The sequence below is a fragment of the Melopsittacus undulatus genome, chromosome 5 (assembly GCF_012275295.1).
Source record: "Melopsittacus undulatus isolate bMelUnd1 chromosome 5, bMelUnd1.mat.Z, whole genome shotgun sequence".
NCBI classification, from domain to species: Eukaryota; Metazoa; Chordata; class Aves; order Psittaciformes; family Psittaculidae; genus Melopsittacus; species Melopsittacus undulatus.
This window is the reverse complement of record NC_047531.1, coordinates 78,878,003-78,897,170: the sequence shown is the minus strand read 5'-3', so window position 1 is coordinate 78,897,170 and position 19,168 is coordinate 78,878,003. Positions and strand designations below refer to the sequence as shown.

General features: G+C 38.0%; 1 protein-coding gene across 4 annotated transcripts in view; it reads left to right on the top strand.

Moving 5' to 3' along the window:
• Positions 1 to 19,168, top strand: part of FBLN1 (fibulin 1) — a 79,079-nt gene that overhangs the window by 16,781 nt on the left and 43,130 nt on the right. For all 4 annotated transcript variants that reach the window (XM_034063031.1, XM_005147989.3, XM_031047998.2 and 1 more), the window contains 5 exons: positions 7,004 to 7,139; positions 12,202 to 12,364; positions 14,348 to 14,407; positions 16,578 to 16,679; positions 17,511 to 17,648. In XM_034063031.1, coding sequence (XP_033918922.1) covers positions 7,004 to 7,139; positions 12,202 to 12,364; positions 14,348 to 14,407; positions 16,578 to 16,679; positions 17,511 to 17,648 — 599 coding nt within the window. The remainder of the gene's footprint in view (positions 1 to 7,003; positions 7,140 to 12,201; positions 12,365 to 14,347; positions 14,408 to 16,577; positions 16,680 to 17,510; positions 17,649 to 19,168) is intronic.

Sequence of the window (19,168 nt, the reverse complement as noted above, 5' to 3'; positions counted from 1 at the left end):
TAACTGTAGATGTGTTGGATTGATCTTTATTATGGAAAGAATGTGTCTTGCAGGCAAGTCTGTCCATGTTCTCTGACTTTTGCATTTATATTGGCATTGAAAGCAGTCTCTTACTCAGAAGAATTGACAGATAGGACTTAAATCCCAATTTAGAAAATACCTTGAAGAGTCAGAAGAGTTACAGACAAAACAGAGGCAGCAAAAACAGGAAACCAAGTTTACTGAACAATCTGGGAGTGAGAATCTCCATGACTTTATAATAATTTGATTAATGTGAGTTGTGATCCTGCTGTAAATGTAATTTATTCTTTTAAAGACTGCCATTTTAAAGAGCCTTTAGGACTTAATAGGAACTGAAAAAAGCTTACTAACACTTCATCTAGCTTTTGTGCATAATTGATATGTAATTAAGAAAATCATACTGATGTAATGGTAATTCAGAAATGGGTAGAGTCACATATTCTGTGAGAGGCATGAGCACTTATTGACATACAAAAATATGGACAAATGCAGTTCAGTTGCATTCATTCATGACTGCATGATAAATAAACATATTTATGTTTGAATGAAGCTTGGCTTCACGCTAAAAATGTGAACCTTTGGCATCTTTGACTGTTTTCTTTAATGACAATATTATTTTACTCCTGTTACGATTGCAAGCTGGTCTATCTGTGAGAGATACAGAAAAATCCCTTTATGATGCCTTTTCAGACAGAAAAGTAAGGGACAAATGCTACTTCTACTTGCTGGTGTCACTGGAGCCAGAATGAGCAGCGAGGGAGCATGATTCCCTTTGCAAACACATGAGGGTGATGGCACTGATTTTGTACATTTATTCCTACTGCACAGAGATGTGGGCAGAACCAGGTTTGTTGCACTTGCTGAGGTCCAGGCAGGTGAGAATACGGCACAGTATGCCTTATTGGTTACAGATTTTCCAAAGAACTTCCTTCCTATTTAAACACCTACATTTAAATAAACATAAATAAATGTTTATTTAAATGCCTGGCATTTATATGGTTGTTTAAACTCCAGCTGAGATCTTTTCACTGTCCAGTGCAGCACAGTGTTGAACAGCATAGATCATCTGACTTGGAGGGCTCGAAAAGAACATGGCCTCTTGAGTGTACAAACCCGTATTACTTCATACCAGATGGAGCTGTTTGCCCTGCGTATTTTAGCTTAGGCTTGCAAGGTTAGCAGTTGAATGCAAGGGTAAAATACATTGTGAAAAGAGCAGTTTTGATGAAGAAAAAATGATTTTGTGCAGTTACTTTGCAAAGACCATGCAACACAGAACAGATTGGATGTGAGTACTTTCCCCAGCACAAATTACATGAATTTACATGCTGGTTTTGAATCCTCTGCTTAGAATAATAATAACATAATGGCATCTCAGATTCAGTCCTTCCCTCAAAGCAAGCTAGTTTATCTTGCTTTTCTTTTGTTCATGTGAGGAACAAGCTGCCTTAGTGAATTGGAATTGCACCCACTTTTCCTTTACCCAACAATTTAAAGCACATTCCTAGTAATCAAGTAGGGGTTCCACATGAGTGCTGAAATTCTCACACCTGCCAGGTATCCTAGAAACAAGCTGACAGATCTGAGTTTCAACATCTTTTCAGAATCCTTCCCCCTAAATCTCTTGTGTCTCCTGAGGGCCTTGCCATCCATGTCAATGGCACCTGCTGAATATGGTACAGGTCACACTGCAGATATGCTCACTTTCTTGTCTGCACAGGTGAGCCAGGCCCTTTCTGAAGTTCACATGAATTCATAAGATCTACTTGGCTTCTGTAACTCCGTTGCATTTAAGTGGAAACCAGGCTCTGGGCTCAATGACTGGTCGTGTCTGCAATCCCTTACTGTGGTTGCTTGTGCCACAGATGAGTATACCCCACTGTATTATCGCTCTGTACAACAATGATATTTTTCTGTGTTTTCATGACTCAGTAAATATGAGTGTAGAATTTTAATGAATGATATCTTTGGCTGTCATAACAGCAGCTCTTTGCCCATTCATCTGTTTTCTTGTGATGTGGTTAAACTCACAGCAGATGGAAAGAGCACAGCTGCCTTTTTTGTTTTGTTTTTTGGGTTTTTTTTTTGGAATTCAACCTGCACAATAAATCTTCTTGCTTTAAAAATGAAGAGTTTCACCTGCCCAGAGCTTTTAGCAAGTGAACTTAATTCCTGGGCCAGAAACAGTCTTTCTCCATATGAGAATTGCATGCTTTTAGCACTGTGTAAAGTCTTTGGAGTTACATTATTTATTATTAGTGTTGCAAGAATGCATAAAAGGAGAAGCTACAGAACATTCTGCTAGGTACAGTGCAAGAACAGAACAAAAACATCATCTGTTTTCCCAAGTAGAGACAAGTGGTAGCAGACTCAGACGTGAACACAGGGAAGTAATGAGACAAGAGTGTTTGGAGTGATAGGCACCAGATGCTGACTGCTGATATATGTTTATTGATTTGTGACATTGTAAGTCTGGAAGAGCTTGAGATTTTGGACATCAAAGTTGTGACAGGTTTATGTATGAAAAAGCTGTTTAAAGTTACTTTTGGAGAAGTTGTCTTTATTAATTACCTCTTCTCTGTAGCCTGCTAAGTGTGCCTCAGTTACTAAGAATTTTTAGCTTCACAGTGAGAGGGATAGAACAGTCTGCTATGATGTGCTGAGGGTTTTATTGCCACTCATTTAGGATAATTTGCTTACTTCACGTTGTGAATAATGCCAAACTTCATCTTTCTCTGTCACATGATCAGTGTTGTTTATCTACATAATATATAAGATCGATATAATGTTACCCTTTACCTTCAAGAAAACTTTTATTATATAATCTATAAAGTTTTTTTATGTATTGCAGCTGATTAATTTTAAGATTTGTTGAATCAATTATTTTTACTTGAATCCTTTGCTAATTTATAAAACATAATCAAGTGTATGTATTTTCATTGGTGGGGCACTCTTTATTATTTTTATTTGTCACACTGTGTCACACATAATACCAGATCTTGCTCTTAATTTTCTTAAATCCATTTCTGTTGCTTGTTAACCTGTAAACTGAAAGGACTAAGAGTGGAAAACCCAGCTTGTCTTTGCAAAATAATTCTGGTGTGGAATCAATCTCTTTTTAATTTGAGTATTTCTTGTCCAAGACCTTCCATTGTGCACATGAATAGCACTGACATAGTTTGAAGGCAGGCTAATAAGTAAACAGAGAGAGGGAGAGGGTAATGAAATGGAATGGACAACAGAGACATTGTTTCAGAGAGAAATTAAATTTTAATGCTTTTATGGAAAGAAATGAAAGCAAAACCAGGTGATTATGAAACCTGTGCTGGTTTAGGACTGCATCCTCTGGGAAGGAGAATAATAAATATGAAGTAGTTGTGGTGATAAATAGGCATGTAGATTTTCAGCTGGAAATTTATTCAATGAAAATCAATAACATCAGTTGAACAGAAAGTAAAAGTAAAAATATAAACAACTATTTTTTATGTTGGTTTATTATCAAATTACCTAGTAATGAAATAACTTTTAGATCAGCACCTGCAACAAAGAATTTTTTGAATGTCCAAGTGATTTCTGTTCACTAGTGAGCCATGAATAGAACTTATTTCAAAGATGCATGATTTTACCTGTAATACTCTGCATGAATATCAGTTAAGAGGCCTCATGCTCCTAGATATTTCATATTTAGTGTCTTAACATTTCAGCCATACTGCAAATAACCATTTATTTCAGTAAGGTTCTGGAGCGCTATTTTAACTGAAAATCAGAATATGGCAGATAAGGTACAAGTAGCCTTTTAATTATTAGGAGTGATTAAAAAAATACAACCAAAACCACAGGAAAGTACCCCTTTACTTTGTCTTTTTTTTTTTAGAGACCAATATTGTATGCTGTTCATAGACATTAAATTAATAGGAATGCTACTCAGGAAATGTTGAAAGCCTTTACACAAGGAGACAAATCAGTAGCCTCTACTGGCTAATCATAAAAACAGCTGGGTTAGAAAAGACCTTTTAAGATCATCAAGTCCAACCATTACCCCAGCACTGCCAAGTCCATCACTAACCCATGTCACTGAGGGCCTCATCTACATGGTTTGCGAACACATCTGGGGACGGTGACTCCCACACTTCTCTGGGCAGCCTGTTCCAATGCCTGAGCATCCTCCCTGTGAAGAAATTGTTCCTAATATCCAATCGAAACCTCCCCTGATGCAGCTTGAGGCCATTTAACCTTGTCCTATCACTTGTTACTTGGGAGAGGAGACTGACCCCCACTCAGTGCAACCTCCTTTCAGTCCTTCTGCTGTGAAGTAGAAAGTGGGTATGTGTTATATTAGGGTCTGATAACATAACCTAGCAAAGATAGGGATGGATACTCATCAACTCAAACGTATCAGTCTGAAGAGCTTGTGGTGGTATGCCGTAGCGACCATCAGCAAAGGGAAAAGGATAGCCAGCTGGGCAGGCTAAGGTGCAATCAGAAGACCAGTACTGTGCAGATTTTTTAGCATTTTTCTTTGTCATCTTACAAGTATTTCTACATCTGTTACAGACATACAAGTGTTTACAGTCAAGCAGTATTTGCTACCAGTGCAACTTCACTGTAGGATTTGGGCAATGAAGTGTGATTTGATTGTTGTTGTTCTGAGAATGAACAAATGGTATTTTAATCTAGTATTCAATTGATGTTTAATTCCTTATTACAGTTGGGGTGGGCCACATGACTTATGAATACAGCTGTGGGAAACATTTTAAGAAACTTTTTTGTTTTGGTTGAAATTGCCAATTTCTCAGAGATTTCAAAGAGATTATTTGTATTTGGGGGGAAAAAAAAGCCACACTGGAAATCAAACAGATCTACTGAAAGACTGCTGTTGTTTGTCTGTTTATTTGTCTGTGGCTAACAAATCTAGCTCCTCAACAGGACTTGGAGGGCTAAAGGAGCTGGAAAGACTCAACTCCCACACTCTGGCGCTTGAAGTTCAGGTTTTACAGGCTCCCAAAGTCCTAACAGACAGACCACCCCAGAGCTGGGCAGGGAATGGAAATTCTTCTTCAGAGGGAATTTCAGCAACAAAAAAGCTACATATTCTTCCAAACTGGAACTAAATCAATTATCAAAACCTTCAAATATTCTGCCAAATAAAGTTACTGTCCTGGGCTTAACTTCTTGCTGTGACTTTAAAGTCTATTTTTGAATAATTTGTTCATGAATTTATCCTGGTTTTTGTTCCTATGCATTGAAACCTCATAGCTGGTTTTGTCCAAGACAGAACTGCACAATCAGACTGTTGAAAATCCAATAAATAAGAATTGGGGTTCTTCAGGATTGTAGCTTAACAACCTTGCCTTAGGATTGTACCTTAAAAACCAGTATGCACAGAGATGCGAATCTTAGCCCAATATCCATATAGCCCCTGCTTTTAGTGGGCTGGACTGGATGACCTGGCCTTAGGGCTGATGGAGTCCCTCATACCACTTGGGAGCTGAAAGCTCATCTTATGGTCATTGAGAGCAGGGAGGCTACTCCAGAGGTGGTGCATGGGAATCCACTTATCTCAGATGACAGTAGAAGCCTGTGGCTCAGTGGTGCAACCAGCCCACCCCTCTTCCTTACACTTCCAAAGTATCTAACAGTGTAAATGAAGGATTTTTAAGAGTAAAGGCTAATAGTGTTCTGAATATCTATACATGTTTTTATGTATTTCTAAGCAACCCTTTAAAAGATTTTACTCATCAGTTCACATAACTAGAGATGAGGGGAAAAAAAAAATAGGTGAATACTCATAATGGCAAAGAGAATGTGTTCAGTGTTGTTGGTCTGTAAGATACATAAGATTTCCCATGCTGCTGGATGTAGAAGGGCATTTATAGGGTTTTTCTGTGCACTTCTTATAGAGCTCTCACATATCAGGGCACGACTGACTGTACTGTAAACAGAATTTATCAACTTGGATTGCCTTTGAGATAGTTTCCCCCTGGCAAACTCAGGTTCCATCATTCTTAGTGAAACCGGGTTATCACAAAACACTTGGATATGTTTATACCCTTGTATGTGTAATCTGATTTGCTACTGTTCTTTTTAGCTTTCTTCTCCATTTCCCAGTATCTGTTACAGGAGGTAGCAGTGGAAGAGCTTTAAACTGCAAGCTCCACCCATGGTGCTACCCAACAAAGCCAAGTTACACTAAAACAGTGTGGAGAAAAGGAAGATATCTCCTTCAATGGGCTTTGCAATCAAGTGGCAGTAGCAACAAGAGTGGAGGAGTTTAAAGCCTCCTCACACAGATTATTTTGTCACAGGAAGGAGTTTTCAATTTATTCACTGAAACTGGGATAAAATACAATGATTTTATGAGCAGTGGAAGTACCAAAGAGATGTTTCTGCAGATTTTTATCCTTTCTCCTTTGCACATCTTGTCCTGTAATACTGTTCTCTCCCCTGCCGTTCTTCAGTCCTTGCTTGCAATACACTCTTCTCACTATGATTTTCCTTGGTATCTTCACTTCCCTGTATTTCCATTTGCCCCACAGAGCAACACTCTGAGCTTCATTCAACATGCTGTGTCAGTTCATTTGAGCAATGGGCAGCAGGTGTGAGTGTGGCTGGGCTGCAGGCCTGCAGACTCCCACTTTTCACTTCCATCAGAGCACTGATTTGGATGCCATCTTGGCTTCAGCCATCAGTTGTTACAAAACATGCAAGAATGCAAGTCCTAAAGACCTTGAGCCCTGTGGCAAATGTGGTTGAAGTTACCCATTTGCATAAAAAAGTGTTAGGGCAGACTGCAAGGTAGACAGGCTGTTAAACTGTATTAAACATGTCACCTAGACATTCTGCCTACTCCTAAGAATATTTGACATTGTAACTATAATGTGAACCTCTTTCCATAAGATAAATGCTAATTATCAAAACTTGCATTATCTGTTCTTGACCTATGTATGACATCTTTCTCCTATTGCTCCCATCCTTTCGTCAGCATGACTCAGGTACAGTGCTGCCGCAACCAACTGGAGAAGCAGTACTGTTCAGATGGGATTGAGTTTGCCAATGTACGTGAAGAGTGTGACTCACATATTGGTGAAAATTCCACCTGTGAAGCTGACTACTTCAAGGTGAGACATAAGAAATACTGTTCATCTTTCAGAAGTGGTATTGACTGTCTAGATTACTATTAAGGGTTGACCCTGAAGATCACGATACTCAGTTTGATGCACATAAACAGGTTTTTTCCCATCCTACATTTCGTGTCTCTGTGACGCTGTACACTTTGTCCTTCTTTAAGATAAACAGTTCTTTATTGAGTGAAGCAGACTGTTCCATTACATTTTTAGCACAAGCGGAGGGTAGAATGCAAAAGAGTGGAAAGCCTTGAATGGGTAATTGGCTATGAAACTAATTTTGCATAAAGATAAGACATAAATACTGTAGGATGGGTGAGAAATTTGGCCACGTTTCAGACTTCAGCTTTCATTAGAGCTTCGTGGATTAAGGTCAAACTCAGTGATTTTCAGTATTGGTGGTCCAAAGAGGTAGAACTGAAGTTAATCCTCTTAGTGTACTTATTATTCCAGCTTATGTATGTGTCCTTAGTTAATGCCACTTTGATTTACAACTGAACGGAGACATGTAAGCTTGTGACAATAGTATTTGATATTAGAATAAAAATGCCTACTGTTGGCATCTTTAGTTAATCTATGCCCTGCCTTCTGCAATTACTACTGTCTTTGCCTCTCAGGTTTTGAAAGGGAGCCTATTCATGGCACTCTGCAGAGTGCTTTTACAAGAAAGTTCTATCAGCAAGATCTTGACCTTGATCATGACCCAGTCATTAACAGCTCTGGTCCTATTACAGATTTCTTTCAGTGGTGATGAAAATAGATGAGAATGATTTTAATTTTCCTGACTGCTCAAAAATGTGTAATATTTTTGGTCGGTCAGTTAAAAAAAATCAACTATATAGAAGATGGCAGATAATGTCTGACTCACAAGTTTCATGTCTCTTCAAAATGACACCTTGATCATGTTCCTGGCAGTAGGATGTCGCTGGTGCCAGGGCTGTTGAAGTGATCCATGTTCTCATTGTGAGCATAAGAAAGGTAACACATGCTGATGAGGCTGGCATTGTTGGGTTGTCACAAACTTGTCTACATTTGCAGTCTGATTCTGTCCACGGTGGAGTGTGTCCCCCAGAGGAGCCATGTCCAGGGTATGCCCTACTCCTGGCTTAGAAATTCCTCTATGCAGCCTTTGCTATTAGGAACTGTGTCCATCCCTATGTGCATGTGGCATGAAAAAATATTTAGCCCTATGTATCAGTATTTTGAAGGGCTATGAACAGATGAACAAAGACCATGATGGCTACTACTCTGCAGATTCAAGTGCTTGCAAACAGAGACAGGTTTATAACAGCAGCACTATTTTAAACACATGCCATGGGACAACTCTAAACCAGAATAGAACTGTTCAAGGAAACCCACTTTCCCATCAATTGACTGATGTTTCCTTTGTGGGCTTGTCAGCATGAGGAAGAGTTAATGATGTTTTTCAAAATGGCCAGACTTCTTTAAAGATGTCAGGTTTTCATGGTGACAGCTGTATTATTAAACAAAATGAACTTGGCCTTGGTCTCTGGCCCTGAGAATAAACTGCTCGGTGCAGCTCATGTCACGTAACTGACATTTTTCTCCTGCAAAACACAGTGCATAAGGGCTGCTGTGAACACTCTCTGGCCTCTGCTAACCCCAAAATATTCTTCAGCATTGTCTGAGAGGATGTTAGTTGCCATTAGAGCTTCCTAATATTTAAACATTACAGATGATTGAATGACAAAGCCCATATTCTGTCCCTGTTTAATTTACTTGTATAAACACAGTCAGTGTTATTTAATTGTTGTCAGCCACATTCTGCCTCTCCCTTCCCCCACAACAGTAATATCTTACACTTAATAACTCTACTGAGTTAGCTGCAGGTATGTCTTTATAGATAGTCTGTTTGATCCATGATGGACATAGATGATTTATGATCTGAGTGAACAATTCATTATTTCTTTAGTTGAATACAGTTTGAACCTGATGACCTTGCAAGATGATGTATCTTGCAGTCATGCTGTGCTGTAGCAAACAAGCTTTAATACCAAGCCCATCTGACATGGGCTTGAATCTCATTTTGCCTGAGTTGCTCAGTTTCTGTTTAGCTTAGGTAGCATAGGAAATCTTTTTTGTATCTTCTTTGTCTCCTTCAAGGAAGCAGAAAGAGTGATTTAGTCATTCAGTCAGTAGGATTAATCACAGTAGTTTGCAGCAAATGAGGCAGCAAATCTTTCTTTTGAATCTAAAACTTGTGATTGGAAAGAAAATAAAAGGACCATATTTTGAAAACACTTGCCTCGGCTTTTGCATGCGAAGGCAGTAGGCATAGGTGATGATAGGCATAGGTAATGATGGGCATAATTTTACTCCTTTTTTTGCAGCATAACTTCTTGAAAAAAAGGATGCAAAAATTAATCTCTAAGTCTTGATCAAAAACCAGAAATCAATTTCAGATTTGTTTCTGGTACTGGCAATGTAGAAATGGATTTATAAAAGGTTTTCTTTTCCCAAAGATCAACACAAGGCCTTATCTCCCCAGTTTTGGCAAGAATACTGTGTTTGTGTGTATTGGGTGAGCATAAAAGTTTTATTGCTTTGGACTTTTGAACTTATTTTTAATTTTTGTTCAGGTCTTCAAAAGTCCTGAAAAATTCCACTGGCTGACTTGCATTTTTTTTTCAGTCTGTTTTTCATAGCATGAACAAGTTACTCTGGATTTCAGCAAGTGAGAGACCTCTTGTGGACAGATAGACAAAAGCAATGTTAACACATGGTTCACCCGGATCTACTAATTTAAATCATATGTCTCTTAAACTCTGCTAACATAAATAACCCTTGGGACAGCCAGTGCCGAATCTTCTAGGGTCAACATTAAAAGCTAGTTACCATGAACATCAGTTAAGAAAACATTTGACACTTTCCATCTTTGGATTGTTTTGCCTGTGGCATAGCAACATATTATTATTATTATTATTTTCAAGGTGTTAAATCAAGATGCATCATGCACACTTAGAATAAATATAGGTTGGAACAAATGGTTCAATGCCTTCAACTATGGTAAATGAAAATGCAGTTTCTTACAGATGTTGCAAGACTTAGCAAGCTCTGTAATTGAAGATTCACGTTAGCGGGAGACAGAGGTCTTTCAAGTGGTGACCCAACCTGGACAAAATGATGAGCATAAGTCTATTCAGCACTTTCAAGAATGGCAAGATTAATGATTACTCTTTAAAAAGTCTAAAGAAACACTGTAAATCCCAATTTAAGCATTATGCAGCAAAACAAAGAACTAGACTGAGGCACTTCATATGCCTAACAGTAGAAGACAGATATCCAGAAGTATATGATGTCAAAATCTGGCAAGGCATTGGCTTTATTCAGTAACTTAAATAAGGTTTGTTATCAAAAATACACAAGCTTAAGTCAAACTATGAATCTGTAGCACAGTTTTCATTTCTGTCTTCTAATTTCTGGTTGAGAAAATTGGAAATCTTGACAGATGTTAAAAACTTTAAGAAGGATGCCTCAGGAAAATGTTAGACATGTTAGACAGAATACATATTCAGAAATGTTGCAATCCTTGGAAGAGATCATCAAGTATTTATTTCCAAAGTCATCCAGAAAGCCAGAAAAGATGGAAATATCCTAGTCATATTAGTGATGAAACCAGAGCATCCGCCACTAGATGCAAGTAGCTGGAGAACCAAGTAACAGAAATGGGTAGTGAGGAACCATCCCACTAAACAGTAGCTAAGAAGGGAAAACATGCATCTTAATATTAAGAGTGAGCATGGAAAGAACAGCACAGCATTGGCCAGGAGTGGGAGAGTTCCTGCTGTGCAGCAGTCTGCAGCAGGGAGAGAATTTGTCTGTGTATTGAAAGACAAAGTACAAAATAGCATGCTTAGATACTTCAAAATGCTGTAAAGAAAAGGAAGATTTAAGAAACACAGAAAAATTGTTTTATTATTTTATTGTTTTACTTTCACTCTGCTTGAGATGTTAGAAGAACCTTTCACTGCAGTACAGAGGGAGAAACATACATAACACCTTGTAGAATATAGGCAGGTGTATACATCTGAGAGTAATGAAAGAAATGTCATAGTTGCCTTCTTTTCGGTAGTTGTAGTGCTTAAAGCACCAAATTACAGACATTTAGTTCAATGTTCAGTTACTTGATATTCATCTGTTCTCTTTCATGCTGCAGGCTATTTTTCTCAAGCAATAAGAAAGTCTGGAAGAATAATTAAGAATAAAAGCTTAAATCTGCTTTTATATGACAGTAGCAGTAGCAGACGAGTTGCAGAGAACTAAACATCTTTGCTGATTTCTAACAACAAGGAAGAAAACTGAATTAGTCAGCAGTGTCCCCTCAAGTTTAACTAAAAGGAAGCCTCCATAGGATTAACTTGCCCTGTGTTCACTTCTGTGGTGTATTCTGGGCTGTAGTTCAGCAGGTCTGAAAGAGGCAGACCATGTTTCATTGCTGGAAGCCATGTCGAGAGTATGATGCTTTTAAATAATGTTTGACTATGTAGTCTGTTTTTCAGAGCAGATCTGCTTCTCTTTATGACCTGTTAACACTAACCTTGGATGAATCATGTTTGTTGGCTTGTTTGTCTGTTAGTTCAGAGAGGGCTATTTTTTGCTGGGACGTTGACTAGGCAGTTTAATTATAAACTGAGTCATGCACTTCGTTGATTGTGTCCTGTTTTAACTGAACTGGACATAAAAAGGGAGCAAGTTTCCACTGTTTGCTGATGTGTGAAACTGGACTGTACAGGCAGGGAACCATTCTGGTCCTCCACATCACCTTGCACACACATTCACAATTTTTGTGAGAACTGGATCCAGGTTCTGAGCTTGGCAGTATGTAGGCATGATGCAAAGCTCACTGAACTCGAACTATGGATCAAAATGAGACTAAGTATACCAGGACTTCTTAAAGAGTTTGCAGAATATATTCCATGAGTTTGCCAAGGTGAGATAACACTATTGACACTACTGACAAAATTCACATTGATTTGTTCAGGGCTAGGATTTGCCCCTCTTTAAATTGTTTATTTATTTATTTCTTTATTAACAGGTATGCTGTTACTGTTGTTTGCTGGGAAAGACTGCCCAAGTTCAAGGACAGAGTTGTGAACCCAACCCAAAGATAGGATACCAGTGTGGAATTGTCTTCAGAGCTTGCTGTATGAAGGGTCAAGATCTGTCCATCAGCGATGATGCTCCTAAAAAGGAGCAAGGTATTTTATGTTGCAAATATAAAAAGGGAAATATAAAATGATATGAGGTACAAGGAGTACTTGTACTTTGAATTACTTCTGTTGGAATTCTGTGTGGACATCCTGACCCTTACAGACATGTTGTTGGTAGTTTTTCTTCCTTTTTCACTTAGCAGGCAGCCCTAAAATTGCAGAAAAGTCATGCTGTGTAGTGTTGCCTCCTTAGCGGGCAGTTGAGCACTGAAAACATGCAGGCTGGCTTGCAGATCACCAGGGACAGATTCTGAAGACATCATCCTAACCAAGCACTTAAAGTCAAGGCCAGACCCTACCACAAAAGCTTGCTTTGGTCAGCTTGAGCCAGTGTGTTATCAGACTTGTTTCAGATCTTTCAAACCTGGCTTATGTCAGCGTCTGCCCTTATCAAGTAACGTTTAGAAATGCCCTTCCAGTTTGTGTGCCACTGTTTCAGCAGGGGAAGTCCCCTTGTCCATTAGCTCTGGCTGAAGTGACTGGGCTAGTAGATACCTTGTAATTAGACCACTCTGCTAATAAGAAAAATTTCTAGACTCAATGTACCTGCATGACATGAAAAAATTATCAGCACCTGAAAATCCAGATTGTGAGCACAGCCTACAGGATTTCCATACTTACCCTTGGAGGCAAGCAGTGTGCATAAGAACCGCTACGCATATGGTTTATATGGTTTTAGTATGGTTATTGCACCAAACATTGTGCATCGCAGAAATGAGTCTATGTCTGCAAGCAGGGCAGGACAATGTTCTCATCATTAAACTAAGAAACAAGCAGGTAGTTCAACATATGTCAAATATCCCTATTGACAATAAAAAATGCCTGTGGAAAAACAGAGCAAACAATATTAATAGACACTTTTGCTAGTCATTAAGAGGAAATCAGTCTCCATTTTGCAAGGCAGCTTCTTGGACTAGCACCTTGTGTTTGTGTTATGCAATAGAAAGACATTCATGGTATTCTACTGCAGAGGGTAAGGCAAGCTGATTTCTGGTATGACACTTGCTTGGTAATGTAACAGATATTCTCTGGTATTGTGTCCCCAGAGACTTCTATAAAATCAAACCAGATTTGGGCAAATTGATTTCCTTAGCTTCCTTATGACCAAAATGCCCGTATAGTGTGAGGACTCAGTGTACCAACTCAGCCTTGTGCCACTGCACAAATCTTGCTTTCACATCCATGATTTACTATTTGCTTGTAAGAGACTGGTGGTTGAATAGGCTTATGGACAATCATATGAAATGAGACCAAGCTTCCTATTCAATAACCAGGATATTTTGAGATTTTGTTTTTACACATCTCACTACCAACCTATCATTTCCCCTGTGTTCAAAGTGGCAGGATTGGAGGAAGTCCATTAACTAGCCCTTTGGGCAAACAATGGGTTCAGCCCTTTTATGTTTTCCTTGTAGAGAGAAAGAACTCTCAGGACACATGCATGTAGCAGAAGTACCTCTGATCAAAACTCCGAGTTAAGGTGTATGAAGTACGTATGAAAGAATGCCATAAGTAGGTACCCAAAAATTGGGTGTGAAGTTCTCTTTTGGAATGAAGTCTAAATAAATAACTGAGATTAATCTGATTTCCATTATAACTGTGAATACCCCAAGCTACTATAAAGCTAGTAGAAGCCAAGCATGCCTCAGCAACATGTCTTATGGAAATGAGGTTAAGCACTGGTTAAAAGCCTAATGTTAAGAGCCTGCATTTGAAAATCTCAGCCCAAATTTAATCTATGATCACAGCATGACTTTCATATTGAATCAGTCAGATGGAAAATGCCCGGTGGCCATTTACATTTGAATGGCAAATTTAAGTACGAAATAGCTGTAAAATATGTAAATAATGTTCTTTAATTTTGTCCTGGTTTATCCAAAACCCTAGTCTGAGTCCCATGCCAAGCAGGCAGCTTTTTACTGTGAGAAGAAAAGTGCTTTCTCCTCTAATGCCTATCTCTCCTCTTTTTAGTTGAAATTTCAAAGGAAGAACTAGACCAAGAAGATCCCTATCTGCATGATGGCTGCAGAGGTAAGTCAGGTGACTAGTCCTGTTAGCCAGCTCTTTTGTGATTGCCTCCAATAAAAATGAAGCAAACTGAGATCTAGAGATTAGTCAAAACCTTTTGCCCAGGCTAGTTATGGGTAAAAATAACAGAATGAAGATCCTTTCTAAGAAATAGTAGGCCATTATATGTGATGCCTCAGTAGTTCTTAAATACAAGGGAGGCATTGTCCTCCATAGTGGAGTTCATTTTATCCACCTGAAACTTAGACTATGCATTTAACTTTTTTTTTAACTTCTAGTGGGTAGCACCTCAGAGGTGTTACCTATTGAACCTGTGGAGTACTCTAGATTCTTCAGGTTATGGGGATCCTATATTAAATATGTGCATCCTTTTATTCTCCTCTTGGGATGATCAGAGTGATTGAATAAGAAATGAAATGTGTTTTCTTTTTCATACACTGCCTGAAACAAGGGAAGAAAAGTGTCTATGTCCTCATTAGTCAGGCTGTTCTGCTTCCTGGGGAGAATGTGCTGTTGGGATATTGTTCTGCAAAGTATTCTGATTTATTGCTTCTCACATGTGATTTACATGTCTATAAACTTAAACCAGCAGTGATTTAGTATTTTCTACAAGCGTCTCAGAACTATGTAATGTATTTAGGATAAAATCAATTTAGTAGTCTTATATTCTAGTTGAGAGATGATTTACTGTGTGGCATGTTGCATAGCTATTACACTCTGGAGAAGATGGAAATGTCTACTAGGTCATTAGCTAGTCGGCTGTCCTTGTCTCCAGCTGCTAATTATAAGAGATGACATAGAAGAATGTGTTACATATTTTCCTAGCATTATTTCTTTATGTACTCAGTTGTTGCATTTGTCAGTTAATCAGGTGCCTGCAAGAGATGGATTGATATGACTAATTACAAAATAAAGTTTCTTTTTACACTACATTTTCTGATAAACTTGGCATGCCAAAATTGCTTGTGATTTTCTGAACTTCACCACAGGAAACTTAAATTTCTTAGGCAAAGGAAATTCCAGCAGTTTGGTTTGGAGCACCTTTCTGGTATATGAGGAAATAATTTCTATTCGTCCAACAGCTTCATGATTGGTTTTACTGTGGCTGACAGGAGCTCAAGTATTAGCAAGGGTTCAGAAAGCAGTAGCTGTCCATTTCAACCACAAGACTATGGTTCCTTCTAATGTCATTGTCTTTGCCAGTACTGTGTACAGACCTAATTTTCCGTGGTGTAGTAATAGCCCTGTCCTCATTGGAAATCTTTACACTTAAAAAAAAATTAATTCCCTCAAAAGTTTAAAGTATTCCAGCTGCATTGCCAGCATTGATTGTGCTTATCTTAAACCTTTTGTTATAATGCCTATCCAGCTATTCTGAAAAACAGAAGAGGACAGGTTCTATTTGTAACAGGAGTATCAATACTCTTATAACAAACGGTTAGAATTACATAATCTTTTATCTCCTGTGAGAACATGAAATGTTTTTAATATTAAAAATATCTTTAAACAAGTTCAGAAAAAAAGGTTTTCTTAATGATGAGCTAAATTTTGTGTAAATGTCCTATTATATTCTCTCTTTCTGTTTGCCAGAATAACCCCAGCTTTCTTTCTCATCCTCTGTGACTCCTGCACACACCTCACTACATTCTTAGTTCCCCAATACTAGGTCTTCAGGTTCTCTGAAGCGTTTGTCATTCACAATAGCCTCTTCTCCCTTTCATGTTTCCTGCCTACTAAGTAGGAAAAGTATGCACACAATAGCTAATTCAGGAGTATGGTCCTAATAATGATGGGCTAAAAATGTAGCCTAATGCAGCTAATAGTGAAAATGTTTCATTAACTTATGATGGTGCATCTTGTCTTCCTTATTTTACAGTAATCACCATTGCAAAGTTTTAACTTCTAGCCAAAACCTGAGGAGGTGTCTGAGCTCATCAGCATTTTTCCTTCATCTTCTAACAGTGATGGGCAATGACTGACTTCTCAATATCCTTCTTGTATTGACTTTTAGAGCTAAAAGAATCCAGTGACTACAAACACTTCTTTTGTATATGTGCATGTTAAGTTATCTGTTTTCTAAATAAATCAGAAAACATCCTGTAAATTAAAGGTTTGTTTCAGTTCCTGTGAAGAGCCTCTTAATTATATAAGACTTCTTAAAATATCCAATTAGGTGGTGGTCCATGCTCTCAGCAATGCAGAGACACAGGATCCAGTTACGTCTGCTCCTGCTTTGTTGGGTATCAGCTTCAAGCAGATGGTGTCAATTGCGAAGGTAAAAGAAATAATTGTCTCAGTTATCAGCATTATTGTTTTAAAAGAGCAAAACTAGATTAAAAAAAAACGTAGACAGAAGAGATCAGAATATGCTTATGCTAGCTGGCAAAAGAGGTGACATCATAAAAAGTCAATATAAATGGAGGGTTGGAATGAGAATTGTGGGAAGATGAAATTAAGAAAGAATCAGAAGAGATACAGGATTTAGAGAGAAGAGGCAGAAGATCTGATCATGAATAAAACCAAAATAAAATACCTGTTCTCTTTTGTAATAGTAGATAGTAATTGATAAGGCATTGTAGATCGTAGATAGTAATTGATAAAATGAAGTAGAGTAGGATTCTTCACCTTGTTAAGGACACAACTGATGGAAAGAATGGAAGTTTTGGATATCATGTGTGGTATAGGAAGGGTCAAGGGTAAGGATTAAGTCCCTCCCAGAAGCACCAAGTTAAATGGGCTGGGATAGGGGTCACTGCATTTGATTTCAGACATGTGCAGTGTAGATATTTTCTTTTGAGCAAATATCAGTTCACCTTGCCTGTTCTGCATAGCTATTCTAGGATGACAAGCATTACTTATCAGGAGTACCTTTTTCTGTCATTGACTGAAAAGGGAGTCTAGGTAAGTAAGTCAGATAGATACAAATTTCAGAATATAAACCAGGTATTGATGATTGATCAGGTCAGGTATTGAAGATTAACTTAGTGTGAAATATAGAAAGGAAAACTTTTACATTTGATATATGTGGATGTCAAATGATTTAATGTTTCTTATTCACACTTCTTTGCCCTCTCCCTCCCACCCCCAATAATTTTTCATATACTAGATATTAATGAGTGTATCACTGGGACACACAGTTGTGGGATTGGACAAACCTGTGTCAATACGTTAGGATCCTTTCGCTGTCAGCGGGACACGAGCTGTGGAACTGGCTATGAACTAACAGATGATAGTCGTTGCAAAGGTACGTCCTATGCAGAGAAACTGAATTTTTCCAGACTTTGGTAAAAAAATAAGTACATCATCATGTCATGCTCTTTTTCCTTTTGGTAAATAGGTGTGAGCCATAGTTGCACAGGGACACACAGGCAGTGCTAGTTCCTCTGGAACAGTAGTTTTCCACCTGTCGCCTTGCAGATATCAGATCAGACTGTCTGTGGGCTACTACAGACGCTTTCAGGAGAGATAGTTACATTTCTTTTACACTGGCAATTTGTATTGTGCAATAGGAACTGGTCTGAGAGTGGAAACACTTGATTTTGAAGGTCCAACACTCACACTATACATGTTTTTCTGGTGTTTACTTCTGGCTAGATCTAGTCCTGTCCTGTGAATTAGTTTCTTGTTAGTGAGTGGAACATCTAAGTCCTGCTTCTGGACCATGTCTAATAGCTTAGTTTCACCTGAAAGAATCAAGTGTGCACACTTTGGAGTGTTAAACGAAGTGTGGCAAGTGGAGTGACAAGGTGATCAATTTGAAAAGCTAGATGCATCTTTCAAAAAAAAGTAAGCCTTCATCCTCAGGAGGATTAAATTTCATACAGAGGGATTGATTTCTTAATCACAACATTTTTAAGGATTTTAAAATTAAAAAGGGTTACAAATACTGTTCTTGACTATTCATTTTTGAAGACAAGGGTAATAGTCTTTTTTTTTGCTTTAGAAATGGCTGATTTCAAGTTGTATCTAGCTCAAAGTATGCTGTTACATGCATCAGAACTTCACTTGACTTTGCAAAAATTATTATTAAATTAGCAGCAGATCCCATTTGATGTGGAATAGGTTTACACTGTGGGAATATCTATTCCCCCAGAGCCTAGAACTGTTTATAAACAGACAAATTTCATTCCACTGAGTAAATTAACTCAAGCAAAATTATGGGTGAAGTTATATTGTAGGAGCTGGCCAGTGATGAATAATAGATGGACTTAAAAAAGCTTACTCCAATGGAAAACCTGCAGAATATACAGTCAATGTTTTTCAAAGTATCAGGGTTCAACTTTGATACTTTTGAAGTAAAATTTCTGCTGATTTGAATGACATCAGATTTAGGCCAGCAAATACCTTACCTGCAAGTATTCATTATCTTCCTCTTCTGGAATAACAGCAGTACAGATAGTAAATTATGAATGCTATTAATGTTAGAAATTTCTGATTGGGAAAAGATCTTTTAAGAATGTTAATTATTGATGTTATATTAATAGCAATGAAAATAGAAAATTAATAATCTTTAGGTATGATTTTTAAATACCAAGCAAAATGACTGAGTTGTGCAACATAGAATTGTAGAATAATATAGTTAGGAAGAGACCTCTAAGATCATTGAGTCCAACCATTAACCTGCTGAGCCCGATTTAATATTAATCCATCATAAACTTAAAATGGGCTTCACAATCATTATTTAAGTCTCACAAAGTTTGAGGGATAAGCAGTGGCATCTGCTGTTATGTCAGCTGCATGAGTGGGAAAGCTGAGGCATCCTAT